Here is a 16,252-nt window from a genome sequence, read left to right on the forward strand (position 1 = left end):
TTAGTCCTCATTTGTTGCTAAATGAGGACCAGGACCAAATTGTACCTTACTTTGAAAGAGGGACGAAAACCAGAAACGGCCAATAGTTCAGGGACTAAAAACGTATTTAACCCTTAAAAAAATGTAGAGTAATAGGTTACTTTACAGTTTTTCGTATTTTTTAGATAAATAATTAAGTTAATTGTAGATATAATAGATTATGAAACAAAAATGTATAATATATTATTAAATTATAAAAAATAGGTTTAGAGAATCTATATAATAAAGACAAACTTAGCGTATTTTATAAATGAATTAGTGATAAATAATTATTATATATAAGACAAAGAAATTATACAAGGGACAAAATCTAATAATTAAATCAAATAATTTATAATTAAATTTCACAAATATTCAATAAAAATGTTAATTTTAATAAAAATATCAATGTAATTTTTATATAAAAATTTAATTTAATCTCAATTTAAAAAAATAAAATTGTTTTAATTTAAAAAAGAACTAAAACTGAATTTGAATAAAAGATAATATCATAATCATAAATTAACATATTACGTGACATCGACGGGACACGTAGACAATTTTCTTTAATTAAAAAGTAAAACAAAAATTAAGAAAATTATAAATTAACATACGATATACATTAACGTTAACTATTTAAATTTTGTTAAAAAAATCAAATGGGCCAAAATTTGCAAAAATAGAAATCTTATTAATCAAAAGAAAAATATAAACCACATTAAACAAAAGCAATGAGAATAGAAACTAAAACAGTATTTAAGTTATTTTATTATTAATAATAATAATATTATAGTCACAATTATATTAAGTTTTATTTTTAGTGTTATTGTAAAATTATATTTGTATAATGAAATGTAACTTTGTATATAAAAATAAAAATTGAAAATATTAACAAAACACATAACGTCCATTTTTCTTTTGGTGACAACTTGTGTCTTTGCTTAATTTAAAAAAAGACGAAGTTGTGATGGTTAATTTAATACAAAAGAGTGAAAACATAAATTTTAGCAATTATGGTAAAGAAAGGAACAACATTCAGGGTTTGTGGAGGGTGGTTAAATAATTTGAATGTTTTTAGCTAAGTTTTCAAAGAACGTAAAATAGATTCCACTGTGAAAACATGAATGAGAATCCATTCTAGTCCCATGCACAAAAAATGGAATCCATTTCACAAACAAAAGAAATCACTTTCAACCTTTCTAGATCACTTACAATCGATTTCACAATCAACAAAATTGATTTCAGATCATCACAGATATACCTAGAATCGATTCTAAACCACTATAATTAATTTCATTATATAAAAAATACACTCAAAATCGATTCCAACTGCTTCTTAAGACACTCATTTACGTCCTACATCATGCACAACGTATTTCAAATTAAAATGAAGGTCATTTTTATCATCTGTTCATGTTTCTACAATACGTCATTCCATATCTCGACCTTCATGCGCAGATGGTATGTTTCTACAATACATCCAAAGTGTCACAAATCAGCTGAAAAAAACCGTGATAAACTCGCACATCCATCCTCATAATTTCACTTTAAAAGTGTAATTTACAAAAATAAACAATCTTAAGATGTATGGATATTCATTCCAACTTTTGAAGTTTCAACGTGGTATTAATATTATTTAATTAGTTCATTTTATATTATTTTGAAAAAAAATATGGTTGTATCTTATAATGATAGTTTTTATGATCTAAGTAAAGTTTGGTATGAAGAATTACAAGTTATTATAATAGATTTTAATAATGGAATCAGATTGACTTGAATGCCAATCCTTCTTAAATATAGAATTCAGCAGAAAATGATCCGGTTAGCGAGATTATAAGCAACTTGTTACATATTTGTTTCAATGACGTTTTTAAGAATAAATTATCCCTCTAGAAAGAAGAACGAAGGCCACCCGTAATATATGGAAATTAAACAAAACTAATGCCAACATGTCGAAGACGAATACTTTAGCAACCAGCAAACAAAATCTTCATTTTTTTTTATATTGGAAAACTGAAGAAACTTTTATGATTGAAACAGATACTTTGTAATAATAATTGAAAAATAGTATGATATATTAACAAAAACAACAATAAGTGACATCAGTTGATAAATAACAATAATTTCAATGATCGTCAATAAGAAAAATAACTATAATAGACGTTAACTTGAAAGAAAATTCATTGAAATGACTTAAAAAAAAGGATATTGAGCCGACAATTACGTACCTAATTAAGTCAATGACGTTTTGAATCTGTAAACTTAAACGCGGCAGTTCCGTCTCTATCAGGCAACCTTCTAAGAAGGTGTCAGTCCTTTCATATACATTTTTTATACCATCAAAATTAATGGTCCTATAGCTACCCCTCATGTCAAAGCCAAATAAAATATTTGTATCATGAATGACTTTTAGATAACTTCTTTACATCATCTATTTCAACTTTCTACTTTCCCTTCCGAATCTTTCAAAAATGGCACCTATTAAAAACTACATAAATAATATTTTAAATAAAAAATTCTATTCTAGTTTTCTTTATTTTTTAATTTGTATTTTTCAGATACTGACTAATATATACCTTTTACTAAAAATTAGAATTAGATTCGACCATCAAACATTATTTTTCACAACATTTACTGTAGTTATTTAAAGTGATGATGGATAAACTAATTAATACAACTAATACTTTATCTTACTATCGTTTTGAATGTTTCAACATGTTATTATTTACGTCCATTTTATATAGCCTTCATTCTCCACAACAATAATCTATTCTAAACTTAAAAAATTATCTTTAATTCTTCTATTTTTAACACAAGTCAATTTATGTAAAATATGAAAATTTATAATATATATATATATAATTTGAATTGAGTTATTTACACTACTTTTTCTTTTAAAAGATTTTATGTACCAATAAAGAACAATAAAATGAAATGATTTATAGTGTCTGAAAATTTTAAAACAGCAAAGTCGCTGTTTTACAGTCTTGGTATACCTCCAAAAATAATTTTGTGAATTATATATAATATCAAAGGAGCTTGTTCAAAATGAGTCTTTTTCATGAAACATTTTTACCTTTTAACAAAAAAAAAGTCGTATTATTTACTAGCAAGAACAATTTTTTTTTAATATCATATCATTTGAAAAAATAATCTAGACGTGTGAATATAAAAATTAAAAAAGGTTCGAAATTGATTAACTTATTCTTTCAGGAATTTTTTCTTTCACGTTTAATTTTTTAATTTTAAAAATGTGCGAATTTAATTTTTTTAATTAAATTAAAAATATTAATTAAATTTAATAAAATTTAATTAAAATAACTAAATTTACTTATTTTTAAAGTTAAACGAATAAATTAGACCAAAGAAACTAATTTTAATTTTATTTAAAATTAAAAAAATTAAAGACATATTTAAAAGGAAATGTCGTCTAGTAGACGAAGAGTTCCAATAAATGAGATTTTTTAAAGAATTGAAAATGGTGAAAATCCAAATAATTCAAGGCATTTAAATTATATTTGTTAAGAGTTGGCTTTTTTTTTGTTTCACCGCATATATGAGCTGATTGAAAACTTCATATTTCACAGTATTCCGTGTCTGTATCAGTCACTTCTGTCCTAATCAGCTCGACGAGGCTACGCTTTCAAACCTTTTAATTTTGACTACAGAAAATGTGAGTTTTTCGTTGAATACTCTTGCTTCTAGACTACGTACTTTTCAGTGTAAGCAACTCACGATTATAAGGACAAATATTAATCATAAGTCTCTTTGACTTAGTAACATTTAAAAAGAAAAGCTATTAAAAACGATATAAAAAGAGATGTAATATGTTAAATGAAAACTAGAAACCAAAAGTACGAAACTTACTGAAGGAAATTCTGGTTATCAAGTGACAGCACCAATCATGATAATACGCAAAGCTTCAGTTAAGATTGTTGGTTGTTCTGATTATGTGATGGGTGCCGTTTCTTGCATGCTTCTTTTCTTTCTCTGTTGTCTAATACCTGAAGCCAGTGCCCAGTATCTCTTCCTAAACTGTGATAACAACAACGGGAACTACACAGCTAATGGCACCTATAGCACCAATCTCAACACCCTTTTATCCACTCTTTCTTCCAACACAGAAATCAACTATGGTTTCTACAACTTCTCCCATGGTCAAAACGCAGACAGAGTCAACGCCATTGGGCTGTGCAGGGGAGATGTGGAGGAAAATCCGTGCCGCAGTTGCCTCAAAGATGCCGGAGGCAATATCACAGAGCTTTGTCCAAACCAGAAACAGGCTGCTATATATTATGACAACTGCATGTTGCGCTACTCAAACGACTCAATATTTGGGGTCTTGGATATTTCTCCCCACTTTTATATGTCGAACTCAAATAATGCAACAGGAGCGGCTGAGTTCAATCAAGTGCTTCAAAACTTATTAAGGGAACTCAAAGATAAAGCAGCATCCGGTGACTCCCGTCGTAAGTATGCTACGGATAATGACACAACTACCAATTTTCAAGCCATATATGGTCTTGTGCAATGCACCCCTGATTTGACTCAGACAGAGTGCAACGATTGCTTGGATGAGGCTATCTCACGAATCCCAACTTGCTGCAACGACAAGAGAGGTGGTAGAGTTGTTGGACCCAGCTGCAATATTAGATATGAAGATTATCGCTTCTATGAACAGACAACGATAATAGACCCAGAGACACCACCACCCACAATTAACACTTCCACGGAAGGTACTTATCATTATATTTTGCTTCTCAATAGCCTAATAATTACAGTTGAGTTCATGATCCTCCAAGTGCCTAACCCAGCAGAGGGTTCTTGTTTTTTCAGAAAGTAGCAACACAACAACAATTGTCATTGCCGTAGTTGTGCCTACTGTTGTTGTTGTTTCGCTATGTCTCTTCATTTGTTTAAGGAGGAGAAAGGCAAGGAAAAATCTTGAAGGTTAGTCCACTTATCAATTTATTGTGATATTTATGTCCAATTCACTCCTACACTGTTACAATAAATTATCAACAGACAAAATTTCCCGAACACCGACAGCGGTATTGTTCTTTGAACGTATGAAAAAAACTAACTAGTTTAAATCCGTTCCCCATGTAAAGTTAAAAAAGAAGAAAGAGAAGAAGAAGATGAAGATGAGGATGAAATTAAAATTGCCGACTCGTTGCAATTCAACTTTGACACAATACGAGTTGCTACCGAGGACTTCTCTGATTCTAATAAACTTGGACAAGGCGGATTTGGAGCTGTTTACCGGGTAAGTAACTCAGTTGAATTCAGACACGCATCATCAAAACATGCTATAACAGCCGTTTGCAAATTATTTACTGTACCTGACAGAGGTATATTTCCAGGGTAAACTCTCCAATGGACAGATAATTGCAGTGAAAAGGTTGTCAAGAGATTCTGGACAAGGAGATGTTGAATTTAAGAATGAAGTGCTTTTAGTGGTGAAGCTTCAGCACCGAAATTTAGTTCGGCTACTTGGTTTCTGCTTGGAAGGAAGAGAAAGACTACTTGTCTATGAATTTGTTCCCAATAAAAGCCTTGATTATTTCATATTTGGTACTTTTTATCACTGCATAAATACAATCCTGTTCTATCGTTACAAACCTAATTATTCAGAGTTAAAAACTATTGGCGGCTATATATGCAGATCCAGCCATGAAAGCACAATTGGATTGGGAAAAGCGCTACAAAATCATTAGAGGTATTGCTCGAGGTCTTCTCTACCTTCACGAAGATTCTCAACTACGAATTATCCATCGTGATCTCAAAGCAAGCAACATTCTCTTAGATGAAGAGATGAATCCTAAGATAGCAGATTTTGGCATGGCAAGACTGGTTTTATTGGATCAAACTCAAGCAAACACAAGTAGAATTGTTGGAACCTAGTAAGTATTAAAATATGTTACACCTTGTTAGTGGTTGAGAGTTTAATGTCAATCGACCGTCTAAGAAAATTTATTGGAGTACAATAACTCAACTCAAATAAAAGATAAAATTAAGATAATAATATAATTTTAGTAAAAAGAAAAAAAAATGGTTTATAAATGATATTCTTATTTTACTTCTATCTTATCTTAGATCCTAATAGTTTTATCGTTACTCTTCACAAACCATGAACTAGTAACTGTTGAAAGAGTTTGAGTCTTAGACAGTTGTTAGAATCTATCTGTTTCATATGGCTGGGTGATACCTAAAAAACCTTTAACAGTAATTCAGAACCAAAGCTGCCAATGGTATTAGAAACTGAAACAAAACGAAATTAATAATCCTTTTCATATTGGTCTGCAGTGGATATATGGCACCAGAATATGCAATGCATGGACAGTTTTCAGTGAAATCAGACGTCTTCAGTTTTGGTGTACTGATTCTTGAGATTGTAAGCGGCCAGAGAAACAGTGGAATTAATAATGGGGAGAATATGGAGGATCTACTAAGCTTCGTAAGACTTTCTTTTGTCACTGTTGCTTCTTCTTTACCACCTAAAATATGGATTAGAAGATTAGATGGTCCAAAACGTTAATGTAGAAGTGAATCCTTGATCTGATAACAAATTTTGCAGGCTTGGAGAAACTGGAAGGAGGGGAAGCCATTAAATATTGTAGATCCATCACTCAACAACAATTCACGGAATGAAATGCTGAGATGCATCCATATTGGGTTACTCTGTGTTCAAGAAAATTTAGTTGACAGACCGACCATGGCTACCATTATCCTGATGCTTAATAGCCATTCTCTGAGTCTCCCTATTCCAGCCGAACCTGCATTTTATATGAACAGTAGAACTAGAAGCTTTCCAGGGATGCAGTCATGGGAGTATAATTCAAGGGAAATGGGATCAAGTGAACCGATACTTAAATCAGCTCAAGAATCAGAAAATGAAGCTTCAATTACTGAGCTATACCCTCGCTAGATGTTGTTCATCAAAGGGGATTCATTCATCGTCTTTGTTTCTTTGCTTAAAACAAAACAGAATGTCTTGTAGTGTGCAGAATTGAGTTAAATACATCTCACATCCTTTGCCAAAACTGAGATTGAAAATATCCCAAACTTTTTAACCGATTCCACATCACACCAACTAATCTCACAAATATCCAAAAATACCCTAGAATGTCTATGGTAGTTTGCTGTTAAATAAAATATTCATGGCTAGAATATTTTTTTAATTAAAGAGAAGGAAAAAAAGAAAGAAAATAAAGAATAAAAAGATGAAAAATGAAGTTGTTTGAATTAAAATAAAATAAATATGAAGTAAAAATAAATAAATATTTCTAGTTGGTTTATTGATACTATAGAATAACTTTTTACATGTATTTAAAAAATAAATCTTAACTAAAGTAAAAATTTATTATCAAATATTGATAACTAAAAAAATTATATTTTAAAATAATAATATATTAAAATAAATTACTTCAAAAATACCAAAATTTAAATTATTTTATTTTATTTTATTTTAGTTATATATTTTCGTAAATCGACACTTTATAACGTGGAAAGTTTATCAACAAAATATTATTCTTTTCATTTTTAATATACTTTTTTGTTCTCTGTACTTTATGTTTTGTTATTCATTCTTATGAATAATAAATCATGTGAAACAGATACTTTGTCTATGACATAAAACTAATAGTTTGATACTTCTCAAGTTTGTAATTTATAATAATTTGACGATCGATATTGTGTTATGTCTGTAAAACTATTTACTTTGTGGTGGGATAAATATATTATTTGAATACGCTGAAAAAAAAATATTCTTTAAACATGGTAAATTAATGTCTGATAATTTTTAAGCACTCAAATAAATAGGAACAAATTCATCATAAAACCAGAACTATAAAGCGATGGAGGAAGTGCATTTTTTTTTTCATTATACTACCTACCGTTTACTTTTATTAAATTCACATATTAAAGTAGTAAAAACATTTTTGAAGAATAATAATGGAGAGATCTATACTGCTAAAAATGTGCTTCACGTTTAACTGTTAATATAGCAATAATACATCGAAAGATAAAATTACCTTTGACGTTGAACGTAATTTTTTATTAAAATTCTTTGACCAATAGTTAAAAGACTTAAAAAAGAAACTTTCTTTCTTGCGTTAAAGTTTACATCATAATATTTTCATTTTGCAAAAAAATAAAATAAAAGAGTTATTTGTAATTATATAAAACGAAAACTTAACATTCTAGCATAAAGTTAATGAAATAAAACATTTTACAATAATATTCTAAATAGAAAATTCACAATTTAGGAATTATTATTACTGTAAGATATAATCATGGTAACACGAAATACATAAGTATAATTTCAAAAAAATTATTGTATAACAAGAAAGATAAAGTCTTTTTTAAGATTTTAGATCTAAGAAAAATAATCTGAGACAATAGTAACACATCCTTTTCAAAATAAATCAACTCATTTTTTTTTTCTGTTCACACAAAGTGATCATTTCTAAATAAAAAAACAATACAAACATAACAATATAGAAATGTAAGTTAATGTCTAAAAAAAGTTTTCATACAAATATCATCATACATTACTCATTCATAAAATCAATCATAAAAAGTTTTACAAAATGGTTTTTTTAATTTTAAATTCTTTTAAAGGTAGGAGGTTGACTAGGAAGATACAAACACCAATGAGATCTGAAGCCAATATAAGAGATTGATATTATTCTACACCAAAAACTTTAAAATAATGGATTAATGGGTCTTTTACCTTTATATAGTGTTTTACTTTCTCATTTCTATCCAATGTGAGACTTGGACTCATACTTGAATTCCCAACAATCTCCTCCTCAAGGGTGAATCCCTTCCACATTGGTACACTCTCCCTCTAGCGAAGCATTCCCAACCACGAGTACCCCTTCGTACAACCGTTCATCTTAACAGGACACGCTTACCTAGAACCCTTCACCAGGAAGAGTTTCGATACAAGACCATTATACTTGTCTTGTCTGAACTGGTCACCAAGACGAACCATCCACTATAAATGTCGTTAGTAATTAAAAAAAAAATAATTGAGACATGTTTTCAAAAGCTAGAATGCAATTGAAACTTTTAGAGGAATGAAGACCAACTTGACAAACTCCTACTAAACTGGAGACCATCCAAATAATTAAGTCTTAAATAAACCTAAACAAGATAATATGGTATATTAATTATTACAATCAAATTACAAAACCTAATAATTCTTTTTTAAAAGTTATTATAAAATTGATTACTATAGATATGTAATAATATATCAACTACTGAATTATATTTTATTTATTCATTACCGAATTGTTAAAATAATTTATAATTTTTCTAATTAACTTTAACTTATAATTGATCTATGAATTGTTATTTATAATTGAGCAGGTAAAATAGCTTATAATATTATTTACATGAAAAAATAAAATGAAAAAATAAAATAAAATAGAATAAAAGGGTTTTTAGTTTTAGAACAATAGAAGGGAAGTAAAAGAAAGTAAAACTATAACGAGTATTTGGTTTAAAAAGAATATTTGAATAAAAATATTATTTATCCTTGCAACATTTTGTCTTAATTCGCATCGTGCAAAAGTGGTCCTGATAAAGAGTTCCAAATTCCTAATTGAACACGTCACAATGGATCATGATTACCCTCGTTTCAAATTATTAACGTAATCACAGTTGATTCTTCCTTACTTCCTTTTTTTTTTTATATAAATATTACTTAGATGGACTTAACAGGTTGACTTTTAATAACATTTTCCTTCTATGTTTCAAAGAAGGCTTTATTAAATCCTATGGATGTAAAAGTAGTGTAAGTCTTGGAGATAGGAATAGTAGTGAAATGAGGTTTGAATTTAAATCCTTGAAAAAAAAAAAGCTTTGAATAATAGTAAAGGGATATGTTTATATTGAATAAGAGATTTATATATATATTTTTTAAATTGCTATAAGGAAAATCTCAGAAACAAAAAAAAACTAAAAGATAGATAATTTTAAATTTAACAAAAATAGGAAAAGAAAATACACAATGTTGCTTTCAGTATTCAACCTTTTCTTTATTACATTAAAATAAATTTAAGGAACCACGCTTTTAAAATACAGGAAAAACTGTCAACCGAAAGAAAATGAAAGACAAACTATCAAAATAAATTAGTTACATAAAGATATATGTCATTTTTATGATTAACATAAAATTAATTTAAAATAAAGTTCATTAAAATTACATTAATATTAAAGTAAATGTTGTATACAGATCAAAACAAAAATCATGGATGACATTTTGCATAGACTTTTTGTAAATTCAATGAATGAGCAGTTGGACACATGAAAAACATCAAAACAATTCGACGCACTTTGCTTCTAAACATTATATTTTAACTTTGATTACATTTTTAGTCTTCAAAATTTGAAATAAACAGATTTAAGTTTTTCAATTTTTAAACAATATTTTATTATTTATTTATTTTTGAATATTTCACGTTTCAAAATACTAACTTTAAAATATAAAATTATTTTTTATTTTCAACAATTAATTTAAAGAACAAAATCAGTATGTTTTTAAATTTGAGATTTAAAAAAAAATGAGATCAAAATCATATTTATCCAATTTTGATAAACTTAAAACAAAATTAAACAAACATAATTATATTTTTTATTTTTAGTGACATTTTGTCACAATAGCCAATTACTAGTAAACAAAATAATAGAAATTTCCTTTTTAACTGTTGAGTTTATTTTACTATTAATTTATAAATTTGTAATTTCTAACCAAAAGAAAAGTTTTGGTTCTCCTATTGAAAACCGTGTATTTGTTTGTTAGTCTTTTTCTGCAAGCCACTTTCTTTCAAAGTTCCGAAATTTTGAATGCCAGATACCAAAAAAACTGAAATTTTTGATTGACCCAGTGATTTTTCTTTCAATTATAGATATAAACATTAATTCAATAAAATAGAAACTAAAAGCTACCATATTACGAAACAAAAATTTCAAATGACTAGTATGATTAATGATTATGACTTAAGGGAAGTTAGGCTATAAAAAGATAGCAGCATCCTATGGGCATTCATCATCATACGCCCAAAGCTTCAATATTCTGTTTGCTATTCTGATTACAGAGACAAAGATGAGAGTGGCAGCAATCTCCCGCATGTTTATTCTATTTCTTTGTTTTCCATTTCTAAAATTTATATCTCTAGGCAGCGCCCAGAATGTTTGTGACAACGGCCACGGCAACTACACAGCCAACAGCACCTACAGCACCAACCTCAACACCCTTTTATCCAGTCTGTCTTCCGACACACAAATTGACTACGGTTTCTACAACTTTTCATACGGGGAAAACAGTAACATAGTAAACGCCATAGGGCTGTGTAGAGGAGATCTTGAGCCAGAGGAGTGCCGCAGCTGCCTCAACGATTCCAGAGTCGATATAACACAGGCTTGTCCAAACCAGAAAAAGGCAATTCTGTGGTCCGAGAAATGCATGTTGCGCTACTCTAACGACACAATATTCCACAAGATGGAAACTTCTCCTGGTTATTACATGTGGAACGCAAACAATGTAACAGAACCGGATCAGTTCAGCGCAGTGCTCGATGACTTAATGAAGAACGTAACAGGCAGAGCTGCATCAGGTGACTCTCGCCGTAAGTATGCTACGGCGGAAAATTCAACTGCTATAAATTTTCAAACCGTATACGGTCTTGTGCAGTGCACCCCTGATTTGTCTCAGCAAGAATGTAATCAATGTTTAGAAGGGGCTATCTCAGAAATTCCAACTTGCTGCAATGGCAAGCAAGGTGGTAGAGTTCTTAGACCAAGTTGTAATATTAGATTTGAAACTTACAGCTTCTACGAAACTGCAACAACGTTAGACCCGGATCCGGAGGCACCTCCTCCGTCCACCAATACCACTTCCTCAGAAGGTACTTCTTTTTCTTCTCAATTTTCCTAACCTAAAGTTCACCCAAACAAATAGGAACCCAAATCTCACTTTTAACACGTTTTCTTCTTTCTCGAGTTTTGTTTTCCTTATTCATCCGATGGAGTTTAAATTTTAGTCGGGAATGACAGGTGCTTATATGCACTGCCAACTTCTTCTGTAACTAGTAATTAGGCTTTTTGGTATTTTACAATCCTTAATCCCTGAAATGTCTCACCGGGCAGAGGATTCTTGTTTCTGCAGAAAGTGGCAACACAACAATAATTGTCATCGCCATAGTTGTGGCTACTGTTGTTGTCGTTATTTTGCTCATTTGTCTCCTCCTATATCTAAGGAGGAGGAAGGCAAGGAAAGATCTTGCAGGCAAGTCCAGTTATCAATTTATTGTGATATTTTAGTTTTCAATTTACGAACTCCTATATTGTTACGATAAACAGACAAACACCCCGAATGCTCTGACAGCAGTATTTTTCTTCGGACGTATTCGCAAAACTAACTAGTTTAAATCCGTTTCTCACATGAAGTTAAAGAAGAAGATGAAGATGAGGATGGAATTAAAATTGCCGAGTCATTGCAATTCAACTTTGACACAATACGAGTAGCCACAGAAGACTTCTCTGATTCCAATAAACTTGGACAAGGTGGATTTGGAGCTGTTTACCGAGTAAGTAACCCTGTTGAATTCAGACACGCATAATCAAAACATACTATAACAGCAGTTAGCAAATTAGTTACTGTACCTGACAGAGATATATTTTCAGGGTAGGCTGTCCAATGGACAGATGATTGCAGTGAAAAGGTTGTCCAGAGATTCTGGGCAAGGAGACGTGGAATTTAAGAATGAAGTGGTTTTAGTGGTGAAACTTCAACACCGAAATTTAGTTAGACTACTTGGTTTCTGCTTGGAAGGAAGAGAAAGACTACTTGTCTATGAATTTGTTCCCAATAAAAGCCTTGATTATTTCATATTTGGTACCTTTTATCACCGCATAATTACACTCCTGTTCTATTTATCACTTTTTGCTCAATACAAACCTATTTATCAATAGAGCTAAAACTGTTGGCGCTCTACATATGCAGATCCAGCCATGAAAGCACAATTGGATTGGGAAAAGCGCTACCAAATCATTAGAGGTATTGCTCGAGGTCTTCTCTACCTTCACGAAGATTCTCAACTACGAATTATCCATCGTGATCTCAAAGCAAGCAACATTCTCTTAGATGAAGAGATGAATCCTAAGATAGCAGATTTTGGCATGGCAAGACTGGTTTTATTGGATCAAACTCAAGCAAACACAAGTAGAATTGTTGGAACCTAGTAAGTATTAGAATATTTTATAGCTTGTTGATGGTTGAGAGTTTAATTTCAATCAATCATCAAAGAGAACTTTTATCATTAATTTTCACCAAATCATGAATTAGTTACTATTCAAAGAGCTTGAGGCTTAGGAAGTTGTTAGAATGTATCGATTTCATATGGCCGAGTGATACCTAAAAGCTTTTAACAGTAATTCAGAATTAAAGCTGCCAATGGCATTAGAAACTGACGACCTTTCCATATTGGTCTGTAGTGGATATATGGCACCAGAGTATGCAATGCATGGACAGTTTTCGGTGAAATCAGACGTCTTCAGTTTTGGTGTACTGATTCTTGAGATTGTAAGCGGCCAGAAAAACAGTGGAATCAATAATGGAGAGAATATGGAGGATCTGCTAAGCTTCGTAAGTCTTTTTTTGGTCACTTGCTTCTTCTTTGCCACCTAAATTATGGATTAGAAGATTACATGGTCCAAAACGTTAATGTAGAAGTGAATCCATGATCTGATATCAAATTTTTCAGGCTTGGAGAAACTGGAAGGAGGGGAAGGCATTAAATATTATAGATCCATCACTCAACAACAATTCACGGAATGAAATTCTGAGATGCATCCATATTGGTTTACTCTGTGTTCAAGAAAATTTAATTGACAGACCGACCATGGCTACCATTATACTGATGCTTAACAGCTATTCTCTGAGTCTCCCTATTCCTGCAGAACCTGCATTTTATATGAACAGTAGAACTAGAAGCTTTCCAGAGATGCAGTCATGGGAGTATAATTCAAGAGAAAGAGGATCAAGTGAACCGATACTTAAATCAGCTCAAGAATCAGAAAATGAAGCTTCAATTACTGAGCTATACCCTCGCTAGATGTTGTTCATCAGAGTGGATCTTTCATCATCCATGTCTCTCATAGTTTACAATCTTTGTAAAGTTATTCATGGGTAGAATTTTTTTTGAGAGATCAAATTGATAGGTTTGTACTTTTCAATTTTGTACTTTTATAATAATTTGATGTTCCAAATCATGATATGTATGGACATAATTATACGTGATATGACTTAATATGGCAAGTCAATCTCTGAATATGATGTTCGATGTCATGATATGTATGGACATAATTATACGTGATATGACTTAAATATGGACATAGTTTAGAATCTTTGTAAAGTTGTTCATGGGTAGAATATTTTTGAGAGATCAGATTGATAGGTTTGTACTTTTCAATTTTGTATTTTTATAATAATTAGATGTTCGATATATGACTTAAATATGGCAAGTCAATCTCTGAAACTTTTACGCAAATAAACAAAAATAAAATATTACCTATAAAACTAGAAATGAAAGAATTGTATATTTCTTTCTATATATCACTCGCCCTTTAGTATGGTTTTTAGATACTCTGCTAAAACAATTTTATGAATAAGCAAGGAACTTCACATAAATTAATATCTTATGAAATTTACAAAAAAAAGTCGTAAAATTCTGCTTACAATTAATCAAGAGGACAAATACTTCTTAACATCTCTCTTGGAAAAGTAATTAACTTGATGACAAGTACTTTTAATATGGATTTATTCAAAAATAAAAACTGATTAAAATTTGATAAAGTGATTTTCTTAATACGTGTTCGGCTACTCCTTTAGATTAATACTAATTATAATAAAAATATAAATATTAATAAAATTTTGATAATTATTATTCATATAAAATACAACAAATAATTAATTTTTTACGAATCAAGCATATACATAAGTTTACAATAAACAATTAATACAATAAATATTAATAAAATATTGATAATTATTATTCATATAAAATACAATAAATAATTAATTTTTCTTTTTTCACATCAATCATATACATAAGTATAATTATATTACAAATATAATTAATTATATCATAGATGTTTTACTATAGGAAATATATTGAATATTTTATTTATTATTTTATAATTTTTTGGAAAGTTAAATTACTTCTCTTTTTTTTAAGTTTCGTTTTTTATTCTTATCATGTTTCCGTGAGATGGTAGAAGTTTAACATTTTAAATAACAACTTTTTCTTTTATTAATTAGTTTTAAATATCTGTCTACGCATGCTTTTTTTTGTGTGCTTTTCAATAAATATATGTTATGTTATAATATATTTAAATATATATTATATTATATTCAGAGATATTTAGAGGTGGAAGAAAAAAAAGTAATAATATTTTTAAGTTTATAATTAAATTTTGAATAAAATTAACATAAAAAATTATTTATAAGTTTAAAAAGTCAATATATATGTAAAATTATAAAGTGTAAAATTTTTAAATGCAAAGGATATAACATTTGAAAAAATATGGGGTAAATTCTTAAAAAATACAAAAAGATAGACTGTGAAAAAATACTTAAAGTATATTTGTTATAAATAGAAATCAATACATGATCATACTGGTCTAATATGTATGGCTAGACTCGTCTAATTTGTGCATCGACAAATTTGTCTAATATATAATATTAAACTCGTTTAATTAATATATGAACACACTCATCTAATGTGTATCTGATAATATTATTTTCTACCTTTTTTATTGGTGTTAAGTTTTGTGAATAAAATCAACTCTCCATACCTTTTATCTTGTTTTTGTATTGTTTTGTATTTTAGTTGTTTTATACTTGTTTACCTCTAATTTTTATTTACAGTGTGTGAAATAAGTCAATAGAAAATAATTCTGGTGGAGAAAACTAATTGGAACTCAAGGAAGCATGTTTGAACAAAAAATAATAATTTTCAAACAAATATCCATGTTGAGAGGCGCTATAATCACACTCATTGCTACAAACAAGAAGAAATGACTTACCTATAGGGTGATAATGTCATGGATCATTCCTATACAACCAAAGAACTACAATTGGATGTCAGGTTGTGTGGTTGGGCGAGCTAGCTACTCGGTGGGCAAAAATGTGAGTCAGTAGGTGAAAATACAATTTGTCCAACAA

The 16,252-nt window shown here is 29.6% G+C and overlaps 2 protein-coding genes across 2 annotated transcripts; both read left to right on the forward strand.

Annotated features, from left to right (window-relative positions):
• The first annotated feature begins 3,847 nt into the window (after window positions 1-3,847).
• Window positions 3,848-7,182, forward strand: LOC124836165 (cysteine-rich receptor-like protein kinase 10). Its single transcript, XM_047311266.2, has 7 exons — window positions 3,848-4,754; window positions 4,855-4,968; window positions 5,130-5,284; window positions 5,382-5,592; window positions 5,684-5,921; window positions 6,325-6,475; window positions 6,596-7,182. The coding sequence occupies exons 1-7, from the start codon at window positions 3,923-3,925 to the stop codon at window positions 6,944-6,946; spliced, it is 2,052 nt and encodes a 683-aa protein (XP_047167222.2). The 5' UTR covers window positions 3,848-3,922; the 3' UTR covers window positions 6,947-7,182.
• A 3,886-nt stretch (window positions 7,183-11,068) lies between these two features.
• LOC124836167 (cysteine-rich receptor-like protein kinase 26) lies at window positions 11,069-14,435 on the forward strand. The gene is made up of 7 exons (XM_088096499.1): window positions 11,069-11,933; window positions 12,194-12,313; window positions 12,475-12,614; window positions 12,712-12,922; window positions 13,031-13,268; window positions 13,522-13,672; window positions 13,791-14,435. Exons 1-7 carry the CDS (start codon window positions 11,132-11,134, stop codon window positions 14,139-14,141), a joined length of 2,013 nt encoding a protein of 670 aa, XP_087952625.1. The 5' UTR covers window positions 11,069-11,131; the 3' UTR covers window positions 14,142-14,435.
• Window positions 14,436-16,252: the final 1,817 nt, after the last annotated feature.

The sequence above is a fragment of the Vigna umbellata genome, chromosome 8 (genome assembly GCF_029865625.1).
Source record: "Vigna umbellata cultivar VRB3 chromosome 8, Vumbellata_1.0, whole genome shotgun sequence".
NCBI lineage: Eukaryota > Viridiplantae > Streptophyta > Magnoliopsida > Fabales > Fabaceae > Vigna > Vigna umbellata.